Source organism: Balaenoptera physalus (assembly GCF_965194825.1).
Source record: "Balaenoptera physalus genome assembly, chromosome: 6".
NCBI lineage: Eukaryota > Metazoa > Chordata > Mammalia > Artiodactyla > Balaenopteridae > Balaenoptera > Balaenoptera physalus.
In genome coordinates, this window is record NC_138885.1 from 53,260,448 (window position 1) to 53,278,401 (window position 17,954).

At 37.2% G+C, this 17,954-nt stretch overlaps 1 protein-coding gene across 24 annotated transcripts in view; it reads left to right on the forward strand.

Moving 5' to 3' along the window:
* PKP4 (plakophilin 4) overlaps nt 1–17,954 on the forward strand; it is a 248,241-nt gene that overhangs the window by 154,200 nt on the left and 76,087 nt on the right. For 20 of the 24 annotated variants that reach the window (XM_082464927.1, XM_082464939.1, XM_082464941.1 and 17 more), the window contains one exon: nt 6,252–6,286. The exons of 3 other annotated variants lie outside the window; for them this stretch is intronic. In XM_082464927.1, the coding sequence (XP_082321053.1) occupies nt 6,252–6,286 (35 nt within the window). Of the gene's footprint in view, nt 1–6,251; nt 6,287–9,451; nt 9,511–17,954 lie in introns of those variants that run through there. One more of the 24 variants, XM_082464932.1, reaches the window with a different exon arrangement.

The window sequence follows — 17,954 nt, forward strand, 5'->3', positions numbered from 1 at the left end:
GTTGTGTTGGGTCTTCGTTTCTGTGCTAGGGCTTTCTCTAGTTGTGGCGAGCGGGGGCCACTCTTGATCGCGGTGCGCGGGCCTCTCACTGTGGCGGCCTCTCTTGTTGCGGAGCACAAGCTCCAGACGCATGGGCTCAGTAGTTGTGGCTCACGGGCCTAGTTGCTCCGCAGCATGTGGGATCTTCCCAGACCAGGTCTCGAACCCGTGTCCCCTGCATTGGCAGGCAGATTCTTAACCACTGCGCCACCAGGGAAGCCCGGTCTTGTTTTTATTTTAAAAGACAAATGTTTCACACTTTGGGTTGTTATAGATATGTGAATGCTTCTTCAATCATAACACTGCTGGACTCATCAGAGTACTCTCTTACAGGTTTCTGCCTTTAAGATCAGCCTTTCAAAAGTCTCTTGACACCTTGCCTTTGAGGGGCATGTGATCCAGTGGGGGAGTCACATGTGTACAGTAATGAGTAATTACAAGACAATTGTGAGCATGCAGAAGGCAAAGGCTTTGCCTCTTGTCACCATTATACCCCAGCCTCTAACAATGTCTGGAACTCAGTAGATGATCAATAAATATTTGTTGGATTGATTCCTATAATATTTACAATAGACATCTTTTCTATAAGATGTAGAAAGAGCCAAAATCTCCTTGGTAGAATGATTGAAACAATTTCTAAAATAACATAGGATTAGCCTTAATAAAGAGCAACCCAAAAAGTTAAGGTCAGCTATCATTTATTTAGCATCCTATTCAATGCTGGTCGGATGCAGATAGAATTAAGACACAATCTTTACCCTCAGGAGAGCCATAGTCTGGTAGTGGAAACAGGTAAACAAATCCTGCAATTACAATCATATGAAAAACAAAACTCGAGATAGATTAATGGGTACATTCTTGATGTAAAGGAAGAAGTGATCAACTTTCATCAAGCTAATTCTCGAAGGATGATTAGTGCTCACCAGAGAGGATGCTGTGGAGGGTGTGTGGTCTAGACAGTGGTACACACCCATGCTCTATTCATAAATCAAATAGTTTCTAGAATATTCATTCCAGTAATTCCTGTCCTTTAATGCCAAGTGAAATTGAATTTGTTTTTGGCTGTGCTTAATTTTTTGAACTACTAATAGGGGTTCACATTATTATGGCTGTGTGTGTACACATATGTGTGTGTATAAAATTTCTTAACACAGTGACTTTTTTAAATAAAACAGTGAAATAACTCGGATTCTGTCCCAATTCAGTGTATCTTATAGGAGAATAATGACAGTAGCCTGCACTTTACTAGTGATAGAAAGAGACCCATGTAGACCAGGGAGAAGGTGAGGGAAATGACATGGTAAAGTTACTGTGTAGCTCCATCAAATTCTCCACTCCCCCGTCCCCTCCTGTTTACCTACTGCTGTCCACTTAAGCTCACATCTGACACAGTAGGAAATCAGGAGGAAATTGAGTAGTGACAATTTAGACCATTTTCCAAAGATATTCCTGTTATTAAGTGATACAAAGTGAAGGTAAACTTAAGAGTGTTCCATTTCATGGGTGTATGGCATATATATTGTTACACTGTACCACATATACCATTCTGGAATTTGTGTAATTCTGAGTTTCCAGACTGTGTTCCTACATATTCTACCCCCAAAATAGCATTGGAAGCGTGGAGCAGCCTGGTATGTGAGGAAACTGCAAGTAATTAGAAGTGCCTAGAATGCAGGTTTGTGTGGGAAAGGGCAAACGGGAAGGAACCAGGTGGTGGAGGGCCTTCTGTGCCATACGAAGATGTTTGAATCTCTGCCATACTAACTAAGATGTTTGAAATTTATCCTGTAAGGATCTGTTGTGCGTTAGCATCAGGAGAATTTCAGGTTTGAATGTTTTCAGATTTGAAAAATCACTGTAGCAGCAGCCTGGAAGAGAGCCTGAAAGGATGAGAAATCAAAGCCGAGCAGACAAGTTGGGAAAGAGACTGAAAGAATGATCCAGCCAAAAGACTATGAGAGGATGAAGGCCTGAACTGTGTCCTTGGTGGTAGGGATGAATTCAGAGGGTGTATGTTTTGAGTGAGCGCCATGTGCCAGATACTGTCGTAGGTTCTGGAGGTGTATCTGTGAACAAGGCAGACTTCCCTGCCCTCGTGGAGCTTACATGCTAGTGAGGCGGGCAGGGTAGGGGAGACAATAAAATGACTCCATGTTCTTCAGTGTGAGTGACTAGGTGGTGATGATTAAATGGGAGTTCGTTTGGGGGAAAAAAGGGTTTCAATGTGTTGAGTACAAAATGTATTATATCCAGTGTGCACTTGGAAATACAGGTAAAGAGTTAAGGAGTGAGGTTTCAGCTCTTTTCAGAGGGCCTGTTTGCATTTGTTTTCAGTCATAAAACATCAGTCAGAACTTTCAGCTACAAACGGTAGAATCCTCTCTGGCTTGTATAAGTAGGAAAGGAACTTATCAGAAGCTGTTAGGTGTCAATTTTCAGAACCTCCAGGAAGCCCAGAGAGCCAGATTCTGAGTCGGGGTATCCAGGCCCAGTGCCCCCGCTACTCTCCCCGCGGTGCCACCGCCTCGCCTCACGTGCCTCCTTCTAGACCCTCGGTCACGGGCCGGCTCTCTGGCTGCAGAGGAGTGTGAGAAGGCTAGTTTTCTCACACGTAGCATGGGATATCAAGATGAGGGGGGTTTGGGTTTCAAAGTCAGCCATAAATATTCAACAAAGGTAATTTTGCCTTCATTTATGTCTATGAATGAAAAAATATATAATTTCTTCAGTGTACAGAATTTTATAGTGATTTATTGCATTTTCTCATGTAATACTGTGATGAAGACATGGTGTCTTCTCCTTAAAACAAAACTAAGATTTTTTTCACATTAAAATGAATTGCCTTGATTTATTAATCTGCTAATGAACTTGCTTCTAACTGCTGTTCACTATCTAACCAAACAGTCCCAGACTTACAAATGGATTTCATTCTAGAAGGTTGTTGATAATTAAGTTATTAGAAATTGTGAATACATCTTCCCACTGAAACAGAGTTATTGTGGATGATCCCATTCTTGTATTTTAAAATGTTTCACATTCCAGTGGAAGATCCTAGAACATAAACTGCTTGGCATCTTCAGATGAGAAGTGAAAGGGAATGGGATGGAGTCATTCATGGCCACAGTGCCTGTAGACACGTTGCAGACATTCAGTAAAAGTTGGGGAAGTGTTTCTAGGAATAGATGGCTGGAAGGCGAGAGGAAGGAAGGAATACGCCTGTGTCTAATGTGGAGCTGCCTCTCATTTTATTGTTCCAATAAAAGTGACTTAAAACATTCAGTGACTTACAACAGCATTTCAAAACTGCACATATTTACTGCGTGCTCCCTGAATCCCAGAGTGGTGAACAATTTGAGAATCATATAAAGTAAGTGGTTCAGAAAGAAACAGACTGTTCTGAATAACATGTAATGACCAGCTATCACACAAAATTGTGGAATTAGTTTGAAGGTAAATGGGCTGAATATATAGTCTTCAAAATGGAACTTTTTGCTTATTTTTAATCCTCAATATTAACTTACTTTCCTAGTGATTTTTATTGTTTGTCTAGAATAGAGTAGGGAAAAATAATTTTAACGGAGACTTCCCCTTGCCTTCACCTAGGAATACCTTATTGTATTTTGATGACCAAAGGCCTTTTCAGCAGCAAAAATGCTGTTTGCCTGATTGTTATGCAATGAGGCTACTGGAATTTCCTACCTGGAGTGGGAGAGAATAATTTGACCTGTTCGAACAAAGTAGTAAGTAATAATTTACATACACCTGATCTTTCAGAACAATGAAGAACCCGGTATTACTTTTTCACAATTTGTGTTACAGCAGCAATATATATTAAGCGTCTTCTATGTGCCAGGCAGTATGCTGGGCACTTGACCTAAAGAGATGCGCAAAACAGCCTCAACCCTCGCCCAATTTGAGCAGTTGAGATGAATTATATTCTATGATCTATAACTTCAAGAATAAAAATCTTGTAAAGATATTTCATTAAAGTTTATGTAAATTTCAATCAGAAGATAACAGACTTTATCACTCCCAAGAAACTTGAGGTATATTAAACAATTCTGGATGGCAGTTTGATTTACCATGTATTTTAATATTGACAAAAAATATGAACATGTTAATAGGAGCACAGTTGGGTAATAGCAACCTCAGTGATTAGAAAACTAATTTAGATAATGGAATTAAATAATAAAAACATATTGAAGAGAAATTGAAATTCAATCTAGGAAACCACTTTTGAAGTCATAAGAATGTGATGACCTATCTTCAGGAACAAGACAGAAGTGCCTTTATTGATACTTGACCAAATTTTCATCTTTTTTTCTTCCCCGTCAGTCCCTTTTGAAATCAGTTAGGAGTGCATGAGGTACAGGAGCATGACCGGAGTGCTGAAGATTGGCATTAAGTGACTCCATTCACTGAGAGCATGCCCCCCTGCTTGCAGCTAGTTCAAGGTCCTGGAATGTGAGCTGCTCCGCCTGTGGTGACAAAAAGGCAAATCACAGACAAAAGTGAAGTTCAGGGAATTCTTACTGAATCTAGAGTTTTTAACCAGGAAGAGTTTCATTAGCCACTTAATGACTTGGGGGGAATATCAAGCAACAAACAAGGACTTAAAATCTTACACCTACAGCACTGAAAGGATGTCCCTTTCTTTAAGTTACAGAGTTTCCTTAAGCCCAAAGTCACATACCTTTTCCATAAACTTAATAAATACTTCCAAAATACTTCAATATGTGTTTGTTTCTGATTTCCAGAAAAAAAGTACAAATGTTTAAAAAGGAAAAAACTCCTTTTAGTTGTACCCCACAGAAATAACTGCTAGCACTTTGGTTTTCATTTTTCTAGACTTCTTCCCAGGCATATTGTGTGTGTGTGTGTTTAATGCAAAAATGGGATCACAAGCTCTTCTACTGTATAGCACAGTGGTGAGAAGCCCTGACCTGGAAATCAAACCATCCTGGGTTTGAATCCCAGCTCTCCCAGTTACTAGCGTAAGACTTTGGCCAGTTTTTTTATCTGTAAAGATAATAATGTACCTATTCATTAGGTTGTTGTGAATAATATAAAGGAGATAATATATGTGAGGTACTTACTCTGACATTTAATAAATGCCTAATAATCCAGCCTTTTGTACCTTTGTTCTACCACACCGTCCCCTAAGTACCATGCTTTCCCGTACTGAGTATTTTAAGCGGGGGGTGGGGGACCAGGGAGGCACAGATATGTTTTTATGCACACATTTTTACAATTGGTACTCTATAAACCAAGAAAAATATACAATTAAAATTTTCTCCTAGCTTGTAAAACCTTATATTTTGATATAAAGGTTTAGGATATTTAAATTTTATAAGGCAACATTCAGTTCAAAATGACCCCGTTAACTTATGTGTCTATTATAGCATCTAGGGCTTCTTTTGAAAATAAGTAAATTGAATGAACTTCTTAACAACCTTTTTGGTTCTTTTTAATGTATATGTTGTACAGTATAATATATATGTTATTTTAATTTATATGTAGTTTTTTTTTTTTTCAATAAATTTATTTATTTATTTTTGGCTGTGTTGGGTCTTCGTTTCTGTGCGAGGGCTTTCTCCAGTTGCGGCGAGCGGGGGCCACTCTTCATCGCGGTGCACGGGCCTCTCACTATCGCGGCCTCTCCCGTTGCGGAGCACAGGCTCCAGACGCGCAGGCTCAGTAGTTGTGGCTCACGGGCCCAGTTGCTCCGCGGCATGTGGGATCTTCCCAGACCAGGGTTCGAACCCGTGTCCCCTGCATTGGCAGGCAGATTCTTAACCACTGCACCACCAGGGAAGCCCTATATGTAGTTTTCATATTAGTTATTCCACACAAAGCAGTGTAGTACTTCATATAAGTACTATGAAGGTCACAGTTAGTTGTGCTATTGTATTTGTCTTATCCAAGGAGAATCATACTTTTTATGTCATTTTGTAAGTCGTTTTACAACTTTATAAGTCATTTTATAACTTGCCTTAATTTCCAAGAAATACAGTTTTGTCCCAAATTGATGTGGAGGGTTAAATACTGTCTAAAAATTAACTTAGAACAGTCATTTTAAATTTTGTTTGAGGTTTTTATACTTTTATATAATTAAATGTGAAAATTAAATGTCTATATGCAAAACAGATCCAAAGTTAAATTTTATGACAAAGGAAGTAAATGTTCCATTTTTTTTCCTTCTTTTTCTCTAGCTCAACTGAGAAGTCATTTCCGTGGAGATCAACAGGTATGAGTTTTTAATCATATAAAATATCTTCCTTTAATTTTGCACATAAAAAGCCTGCTCTCTTAAATTACTACCTCTTGGTGAAATCAGCCAAGCAAAGCCTTTAATAGTGACAATATTGAGCTGCTTTGCTTTGAAGTAGTACTTTCTTAATATGCTTAATTTTTTTTAACATACTTGAATAGATTTACATATGCCAGCTGTAAAGAAGTTAAAGCATTGGGCATCAAAACATTTTTAATATCAATTCAATATCTGAATTTTTTATCATAAAGAAATTCAGGGATGCCCTCCCAAAGGTTGTTGTATAATCTGGGTAAGTTCCCTATCGGTTATATAAGTCAAGGTCTTTCCTTTTACAGTGTTTCTCATACTCAAGAGAAGAGTTGCCTGAAATGTTCATTTTCTTTATGTATCCAGATGTAGACCACCTGATAGCTTCTAAAATAGTCTGGAAGATTCTAACGTAGTCTCTTTATCTCTTCTTTTTACCCTAAATTCACCTCATATCAAGGATGAATTGCACTGAGGAGAGTGCCTGCCGCTTTCACAGGTGTTTGATATCTTCACACTCAGTCTTCACTCATTAAACGCTTACTGAGTAGCCACATCATGAACCAAGTACTATACATGTCGTTGGTCAGACAGTGTTGGGCTCCACACACACGCGCCCCTCACCTCCCTCCCCTCTCGTAATGTAAAGGACAATGCCAGCAATGTGTAAATGCTAGAATAGGCCTTGATATCTAAATACTTCAGCAGTTTTTAAACAAGGTTTGAATTGAGTAAAACTTAAATCACCAAATGCCTGGTATCTGAGTTTACCTGAACCTGGCACCAGGATTCTGGTGTTATTTATAGTGGATACAAGGCAATTTGCCGTTTTATAAAGAAGCTATTCCCAAGAAATGTAGTATTTTACTCAAACCATAGATTAGGAAGAGACATGTGAAAGGCTACTTAACAAGAAGCAGTTTAATACAAGGAAAGACATGGCATGAAATAAGACATGGTTAACTACCAAGTAAGTATTATGTGGGAAACATTGTCATTAAATGGACAGCCCACTTTTGAGATAGCTTTGCAGAGAGGATGAGCCTGGAGCCTGGGGCTTGACCAGCAGCCCGGCTGTGGAGAGAGCACTGTCATTGGGCAGCAGAAGAGACGACAGAAATGTCTCGTGGGAACATTTAAAACTAGTTTGAGAGATGATAAGATGTGCAAAGGCTAGACAGCCACACTGGGCCAGATTATAGAGATCTGTAAATACCAGGGACTTTGAACTTCCTGCACGTCATTGGGAGCCACTGGAAATCGTCTGAGCAAAAAGTCACCTGATTTAAACATTCCTCAGGAGAAATAGCAGTGCTATGAACTGTTAAAAAGAGAGTTGAAAAATTCGGTTTAAAGAAAAATACACAGTGCATTTGCTACTTGGCTATGGCAAGCACGTACCATTTAATGTAAAATTCTCCTGTAAGTTCATGTTTAATACTGCATCATTAATTTATTCCGAAAATATTTCTTGAGAGTCTAGTTGGCTAGCACATAGTTGTCAATGTTTAAAACAAATATCCTTGCCCTCTGAAGTGTTTCAGGTCTAGTGGAGATATATAACTCTATACACTTAAAATTGGGGGCGACAGGGGTGGATTCTGTGAAGGAAAACTACAAGTGTATACCATGTTTACCCATAGCTCTATTTTTGGACATTTAGGTTGTTTCTAACTTTTCATCGTAATAAATAACATTATGGTAAACATCCCTATGTATAAAATTATATCTGCAGCTTTGATTTACCTTAGGCTAGATTTTTAGGAAGAAAACTATTCAAACTATATGAACATTTTTAAGGCTCTTTAAATGTATTACCAAGTTACCTTCCTTAAAAGATTGCATTCATTCTCCCTCCCTTTAGGTATATGAGGCCAGTCCTCTCATACTCCCTCACGAGTGTCATCGTTTATATCTCTATCTACAAAATGTTTCGATATCCCGCCGTTGCCCTTTTCTCTTGGAGGGCTAGTGTTTGGTAGGTGAGAGTTCTTTGTAGCCCAAGGAGAATAGCTGTGTTAGTCAGGGCCCAACCACCCAAAGGAGTGGTCATTCCTGGAAGCTGCTGCCATGTCTAAGACTGCAGGGACAAGGGGCTGGGTGGCTTTGCCACCAAACTGGAGCAGTGGTGGGAGGTGGGGCCCGGGGAGTTTTCCAGCATTAGCTGGAACCATGAAGGAGATACAGCCATGCCAGCAGTGCTGCCTGAAGTAGAGCTGGAGAAACATCCTGACTGAACTGAGCTGGAGGGGGCAGTTGTGGATTTTTTAACTGCCAAAAGCCAGGCAGGCACAGTGTGTAATTGCATTGATTTACATATGGAGAGAATGCGCTTGTGAAGACTCACGATGGAGAGGGAACATCTGGGCCCTTGGCATCCTTTCTACCTATCCTTCCCTGCAGTGCATTTACTCAGCTTCAGTCATTTGACCACCATCTTCATGATTTACTAATGCATAAAATATAGATAGATAGATAAAATATTATAAATAAAATATTATATATATATTTCATTTAATATATAAATATTATATATTCATATATTTTTTAATATATGCCAGATAGCTCCCCAGATACTTTAGTGTTAGGGAAGTACAACTCTAGTAATTCATCTGTCCTCACCACAGCGGCATTCATAATTCGCAACCGATAACTATACTTCATCCCTTACTTTGGTCAGAGTATACTGCTGCCCAAACTCATATTCCAACCTGGGAGTTTTACTTACCCTTTTTCCTTTTGCAGGGAGGGGGAAATATATTAACTTTCAAACACAGCCAACACAACTGATATTTATTCTACTCTCTATTATTTTAATTACATTAATGTTTCTTGTGTGTCTTCTTAAATTTGCCTACTTTTCAGCCATACTTAAGGTATTTAAATTGTAACCATGGCAATAAGCTCTAATGATAAGGGTAGAAAATTGAAATTTAATTGTATGAATAAAAGAGAAAAATCTGATTTGTTTCATATTCCTTTTTCTGAGCAGTTAGAGATGCCCTTTAGCAGTTTGATTGTAAGTAAACGGGATGAAATGACAGTTTTGCTGCTACTTTTCCTGTAAAGTTTAACTGTTATCTTCTCTTTACCAGTTTGCACGCAGAGACACTGAATGTAATATGAAAATAATCTTGTTTTTAGAATTCGGCAGTCCCACCCAGAATGAGGTAGGGGTGGCTTAAATATAAAAAAATACTTAAAAGGTCTTTGGTCTATTTTGTCTTTGGCTAGGTCTTGACAAAAGAAACATCTTTATTCAATTATCTTGGTTTCCTAAATAAGAAAGGATTATTTGAAAGGATTTAGGATTGAAGGTCTGTTATTGTTCCTCATTTTTCTTTAATATTTTGAAGATTTACTTGAAGACAATTTCTCTACCTTGTGTGTGTGTGTGTGTGTGTGTGTGGTTTATTACAAATTTGGCTTGAAAATCTTTTCAGCCATAAGGTGAATTGTTAGCAAGGCAATAGTTTGATCACTACCTGGGAGAGATCCCTGCCTGCTCAGGAGTTTTCAGTAATATTCCACTGAAATTCCAGAAATTGAGACCAACTGCTGAATTTGTTTTTAAATAGCTAACTTACTGGAGAGTCATTTTCTAAGGATAAGCTCAAGATGCCCTAGGCAGAAAAGATTTCCATTTATGATTCAATTCAGGAGAATCAGCTTACTTGTGTTTTCTGGTTGGTTGATTGGTTGCTTGGTTGATTTTTGATTTTTAACTTGTACCAAGGATCACAGGCTGTTGCAAAGCAGAAAGCCAAGGCCTTGGACACTCAAAGAGATAACCTCCCCAAGTGTGGGGAAGAATCATCCATTCTACAAAACATTTTTATTTTCCTAGACTGATTGGGAAGGAATCTTAAGGAGAGGCTCCCCTGGACATAATAAAGTTGTTTTAAGCACGTATGCTTTATTGTTTTCTTGCCTTTCTGTTGCCATCTCTCTTCATTATTCTGTATTTTCTAGCTTACCAGCATTACATGTCTGCTCTCTAAAAACATAAATGGACCTCCTCTTGTCTTTTATGAAGAGGAGTTTATTATTTTCTGCTGTGGCTTTGTTTTTTCCTTAGCCTTGCATTTCTTATGACCTTGGATTTTGTGGGTGTCTTTATGTATACTCTGCTGAAAAAGAGGGAAGAGGGAATGTTGTCTTAGGGTTCCTGTTTCCTCTTTTGTTAGTGTGCCATTTTTCCACTATTCATGTCTTCATATCTCTTACCGATGTATGTATTTGTACAGTCTCTTACGTTCCACCAAAATTTGAGGTAGCTTTTAAGAATCCATATAATAAAATAGAAAAATAAACTCCAGAATCATAGAAAATATATGTTAGAATAATAGGTAAAGACCTGAAGACAGTGAGAATGCAAATTTATGCACAAGTAATTATACTTCTTCATGATGGAAAATATTATATTATGGAGGATGTCTTTTAAAGAAAAAAACCTTGGACTTACCTCTTGAAAAAGCACACCAATTCAGTCATAAAAATAACCAAACACCATGTTCCCTACCTACCAGAAAGAAGCTGTTGAAGCCATAAATTGGGTCCTTTTGTCAAAGTGATCATGTGTTGTTACTTAAATCCTCCAGCCACATCCTGTAAATTTGTGAATATTATGAATTTGTGAATTTTGTCACAGATCACAATTTCACAGTTTTTCTGTTTCAGGGGAAAAATTACTAGAGTCTAGGCAGTTGCCAGTTTGGGTACTTATGTGTAAAATGAGGGGAGGGGAGCGGCGTCAGCCTGAGAATCTACCCCTCCCCTCCTCTTCCCTGCAGATTAGAACAAGGAGCAGCCTCCAGAGCTGGTGTGCTGTCTGTGCCCACAGTAGGAAGTTATATCATACATATTCATAAATAGAATATTAAATTAGCAATCATGTATAAAGGACTATTATTTTACTGCAGATTTTGAATGTTATGATTTATTAGGACTATAAATTGTATAAATGACAAAATTTTATTTCTGCTTCTCTTCCAAATACCAAGAGGAATATGAATTTCTGTTAATATTGGCCTTGGAGTCCCAAGTTTTTCCTCCCTTATTTTTTCAGGCCTTTTTTAGTAACACAGTCATTATAGTCTTCTTACCACAATTGCAGTGCTGTAGCTTCCTAATCACCACTTTTTCATGTTTTGTTACAAAAGTAAGGCATGCTTTTTTGTGTGTGTGTTTTTTGTTTATTTGTTTGTTTATTTTGGCACGCTTCTTATTTAAAATAAATTGTCTAGAAGAATTTGGAGTAAAAGGTAAAAATTTCCTTCATTGCCACGTCTACCCATACCATGGCCATTTCTCCACATACCTACACACACACACACACACACACACACACACACACACACACACACACAAAATCTGAGGGGTGTGTGTGTGTAAGTAAATATCCACACATTTGCATTTGTTTTGTTTTTAATACAATGAGGATATGTTATACATTGTTCTATGACTTAAGTTTTTTTTCCTTAACAACATAGTAAAACTATGCATGTGTTTCTGTGTCAATTTATAAAGATCTGCCTCCTTTTTAATAGCTATCTATTGTTTAGAAAATTTATGTAACCAGTCCATTATTAGTGAACATTTTGTTTTTTCCAATTTTGCACTTTGACAAGCAGTGGTAAAATTTTTCACTGCACATCTGAGTGTCTCTGTTGATTACATTTTTAAGGGGAACTGCCTGGGCAAGGGTGTATACATTTTTATTTTGGCAAATAGTGTCAAATTGCCCACCGAAAATGCTTAACAGTATGTGGCAGGGGAGGAGATTTTTCCTCTACCCTCTTAGGTTAAGTAACTGGGGCCTGTGAATTTAACTGACAATAGACAGATTAATAATAATTTTTCAAAAACCCTAAGTAATCATATGCATATGAGAACTCACAAAAGAAATAGCTCCCTAGGGACTTCCCTGGTGGTCCAGTGGTGAAGAATCCGCCTTCCAATGCAAGGGACACCAGTTCAATCCCTGGTCAGGGAACTAAGATCACACATGCTGTGGGGCAACTAAGCCCACGTGCCACAACTACTGAGCTCGCACACCTCAACTAGGAGCCTGCGTGCCGCAAACTACAGAGCCCACATGCTCTGGAACCCGTGCCACAACTAGAGTGAGGAAATCTTCATGCCACAACTAGAGAGAAGCCCGCACGCAGCAATGAAGAGCCCACACGCTGCAACGAAAGATCCCACGTGTCTCAACGAAGATCAGCATGCTGCAACTAAGACCCAGTGCAGCCAAATAAATAAATAAATATTTTAAAAGCTTTTTTTTTTTTCACACACACACACTGCATTTTATTTTTACAAGAGATAAATAGACTGACACCAAGCATTGTACATGGATGACCACAACAAAAGCAACAATGATTGCAATTACCAAACATGAAACACACTCATACTATGTCATAATATTGACATTCAGTCCAGTAATCCTCCACTGTAACAGCTCCTTTACTTTGCAGTGAAAATTGATTTGTATATTCTTTGCCTCTGAGTCCTTGTGGGATTTTTTTTTTTTTTTTAATTCAGACAGAAAGTCACAAAAATTATACTCATCCTCATCAGTTCACTCAGTCCCATGTAATTAATTTGTTTTTTCATCTTGATCTTTTGTTAGCACTTTTATGAGTTCATCAGTTTTTCATTAGAGTTCTGAAAATGCTTATTCATTCAGTTCAGCAGTACAGTCAGTTACCAGAAACCTGTACTTGTCAGAGTCTTTTCCATGAATTTCTTGAAGATGAAAGCCTTTTATAGGAACATATTTGCAAAAGCATCAGAGTACACCCAGAACTGTCTGTAAATGACAAAAGACTTAAAAATGACCACTGTTAAAGATTTGATGAAAGTTCATAATAATGCAGTTGACAAGAACATTAGTTATTTCTGAGATATACATTTTAAAGTAATAACTAGGATTATTACTTATTATACCAGAACATATAAGATTTTTAGAAATTTCATGTAATGTCTGAAACATTTATATTAACATATTTCCATACATATTTCCATACAAATACAAATATAAGATTTTTAGAAATTTCATGTAATGTCTGAAACATTTATATTAACATATTTCCATACAAATAACCCAATGAAAGTTTAGTATTAGTTGTTTTGTTTGTTTGTTTATACTGCAGGTTCTTATTAGGCATCAATTTTATACACATCAGTGTATACATGTCAATCCCAATCGCCCAGTTCAGCACACCACCATCCCCACCCCACCGCAGTTTTCCCCCCTTGGTGTCCATATGTCCATTCTCTACATCTGTGTCTCAACTTCTGCCCTGCAAACCGGCTCATCTGTACCATTTTTCTAGGTTCCACATACATGCATTAATATACGATATTTATTTTTCTCTTTCTGACTTCACTCTGTATGACAGTCTCTAGATCCATCCACTTCTCAACAAATGACTCAATTTCGTTCCTTTTTATGGCTGAGTAATATTCCATTGTATATATGTACCACATCTTCTTTATCCATTTGTCTGTTGATGGGCATTTAGGTTGCTTCCATGACCTGGCTATTGTAAATAGTGCTGCAATGAACATTCGGGTGCATGTGTCTTTTTGAATTACGGTTTGCTCTGGGTATATGCCCAGTAGTGGGGTTGCTGTGTCATATGGTAATTGTATTTTTAGTTTTTTAAGGAACCTCCATATTGTTCTCCATAGTGGCTGTATCAATTTACATTCCCACCAACAGTTTAAAATTTAAAAATTAAAAAAAAAGAAGTAGCTCCCTAAATGACTAGGGTTGACTAGGTTTGGGGGTTTATATACCTAACATAGGGGAGAGGAAGCAGGCAGAAGAGGCTTCTATGGGAAGAACAAGTGGATTTCTAGGGTAACAAACAGGAGATAAGACAGTTTGTGATGATGTTTGTTTACACAGGTGCAAGTGGTCGCTCCGATTTTTTTTTTTTTTTTTTTTTCATTCCATAAAACTCCCCCAGAAGGGATCCACGGCAACCTCACTCCCAGGACTTTTCTGCTTTTAGTGAAGTAAGGGAAGCTCCAAAAAGGCTTCTTTCTGCATCTGTTGAATCTCACATATCTTTAGTTTAGAATAATCTTCATGCCAGCTCTCAGGGTCCAAATAGGTCCCCACAAACATATATTCCTACCTATACCAAGTGTCATGCCTATCATGCTTCCCATGCTACCAGAGGGTAGTAACATACGAAGTGTAAATCCTCATGAGTATTTAAAATTTTAATAAGTTATTAGGCTTTTTAAAAAAATTGCTTCAAATTTCCCTGTATCATAAACTCTATCTACAGATTAAATAGAGTAAAATCATTTACAGAAATAATTATTAAATATTCATTAAATCAGAACATTGCATGGAGACTTCAGCATACCACTGACCATTCTATTATTTGATTCATTCTTATGGAAATTGGAGATAAGCCTGATCTTGGAATTTAATAAATTTGTCATGATACCTATCAGCTTTGGTTTCTTCTCTTTTCGTATCAGGCTCAAAATGATCAGATACATTTTTCTGTCAACAAAAATGCAACAACGACTACCAAAACAAGCAAAAAACACTATCACTATTGGAGGTGATTTGGGTACCAACACCTCACTCCAGAGGTGCCCAAACTTTGCTGCACATTAAAATTGCCTGTGGAGCTGTTAAAATATTATTCCCAGGCCTCCCGATACACAATTAAATCCAAAAGTCTGGGGCCCAAACCAGAAATCAAGTCTTTAAAGCTCCCCAGTTGATTCCGCTCTGCAGTTTGAGAACCACTGCCTTACTCATAATTAAATCAACTTAGTTACTAGTAATTAAAGAGAAGAATTAAAATTTTATCCCGCTTGTCCTGTACAGATTTTATTTCAGGATCACCAAATAACCCTAGTCATTGCTGGCTATCTAAAGATTTCTAAAATATGCCAAAGAATTCCTGCTGATAAATGTAGAAAGAACAATAAAATTAGAAAAAAATCACCAATTTACAGCCCCTAATGAAATCACTCATTCAAGCAAAGTTTGTCAGTGTATGCAAAAACCTCTATATTCTCAATCCTAGCTGCACATTGGAATCACCTTGGGAGTTTTTAAAAATCCTGCTATTCATACCACAACTTGGGCTGATTGAATTGGAATCTCTGGGCATGGGACTCAGTTAGCAGTAGTTTCTAAATTCTACGCCCTCCACTTCCACGCCAGGCAACCAAGTTGTGCAGTGTGCAACCAAGGTTGAGAATCCTTGCATTAGTAGAAAGGAAGATGGTGAACTTGAAAATACAAAGATGAGGCTGCCACCACTTGAATTGGCTAATTGATCTGAGCAAATGTAAAAGTTCTGATGTGACGTCATGTGAAGTACACGGCACTGTTCATGAAGTATTCTAACCACAAAAGTTTGACCTGAAAGCTTTTAGCTCTAAATTTCTGCTTACAAGAAAATTTGAGGTTTGAGGATGTGTAAATGCCACCGTGAGAAATCCATCAAACAAATTTAGAATGTGGTGCATCCTATGAGTTTATTGCTATGGTTCCAGCAGTGAGCCAAGAAAGTGAAAATGAAGGAATGGGAAATCCTTTCTAGATGGAAAGAATTTAAGTAACAATCACAAACGCAATCAGTGAACCTTATTTCAGCCTGACTAGTACAAGCCACTGAAGAAAGACATTTCTGAGACATCAGGAAAGTTCTGAATATGAACTCATTATACGGCATTATGGAATAATTGTAGTTTTGTGAAGTCCTTATTTTATAGAGCTATAAATGGAAGTATTTAGAGTTCTGATCATCTGATATGAGAGGTCTGTTTTAAAATTCTCTAACAGAAGAAAGGAAAAAGATAAATGGATCGTAAAAGTGTGGTATAATGTTGTAATCATGAATTCTGGGGGGTTGTTAATTGTACTTTTGTCTGTTTTTATATATGTTTGAAAAATTTAATTTAAAAAAATTTAAATACAAATTCTTTAAATAAAGGGTTCACAGTAGTGGGATTTAAATTGTACATCAGAGAGATGTGTTAAAGCCAGTAAGCTGTTGCCCATACTCTGAAGGCTGGTCCTAACAGAAATGAAACCAACTATGAGACAGTGACATGTGCTCCCCAGCCAGTGGGTGGTACTTAATTTGAGTTTCCACATAGGTGGGATTTTATTAAAATTCTTATTAAGCAAAATCACCTGTAGCGTGCTGGGCATCAGCTTGGAACTCCACATTTATCACTCTGTTTGTGCCACCAAATAAGAATATTCGCATTTTGCTTTAGCCAACATGTATCTTTATGTCCTGAGCCAGTTATTCATGACGTATGAACACATCCCCCAGAAGCTTAAATATTGTTAGTACTTCATGTAAAAATCAAATATCCAGCTTTAGCCTTTAACATTTTATGTTTAATTCAAACATGTCAAGTAAATATTTAAATTTTCTCATTCTTTTAGTGATATGTGAAGAAATAATCTATTAACTAGCTAAAATAAAATAGAAATTGTAAAGTCCGAAATCTCCTTTTTTTCCATTACCACCTCCTCAACACAGAGCCCCACTTCCTTAGTTTACAGTTGTTACTTTGGGAAACATTAAAAAGGCTACCATCTATAACTCCACATTTCATTTTTATGCCAAAGTTAGCCTGCATTTAGCTTTATCTTGATAATCTTTACCAAAATAGATAATCCAGTAGAAAAGTACAGAAAAACCTGGTTTCACAAGACCCATTCATTTCTTTTAATGGTGAATATGTATGCAATTCTTTAGAGAAGGTTTTTTTTGGGTTTTTTTTTTAAACAGAAGAAATGTATCTCCCACTATCAAATATTTTCATTTATATATTTGGTAACATCTTTTCCCCAAAAGGAACAAAATTTGCCTTTGGAAAAATATTTGACTGGTTTTTGAGCACTTATTTTCCATAGACTACACTTTTTACATCACAGCAAGTCCCTTATTCTTTGTTCAGCGTTACTCGTTAGGAAGTGAGAGCCCTCTGGCCTTTTATGAACACCGCCTGTTAAACTCAGACACTTTGCAGATGTGATCCATTTCTTTTCATCATTATATTTCTAAACTTCTTGTTTTTATAGTTTTCCTTTTATAAGTATAATAGAGTATGAATTTTTTATGGTAGGTTTAATAACTGTATTTTAATTAGTACCCAGACTAAAAATACTTAATAAACACTCATCTTAATATGACTACTTGTGGAAATTCCTATTTTTTCCCCTAAAAATTAGTTTTAATCGTTTTGAATCCCTGAAGAGAATTCAGGAATTTTAAAATGTTTTTGAACAGGAGAGCTCTCTGGTGGCATACAAACCTAAACTATTTTTCAGATTTGTCATTGTAGAAATCAAATAAAGTACTTTATACCACTTTATACAGATACGAAGTTTGCTTAAACTATGAGATTGAATTTGGGTAGATGAGCTTCTACAGTGGATTTTAAGGCAGACTAGTTGATGTTTAGAGCAAGGTTTAAAGTGAACTGGAAGGTACTTCATTAATAATGGTTTCTATTTTCCAAGGCTTTTCACACAGTGTTTTCCGTATGAGTAAAAATTTTAGGGCCATTGTCTTATTAATATTTAAGAGATAGTATAAGCATGCATAAG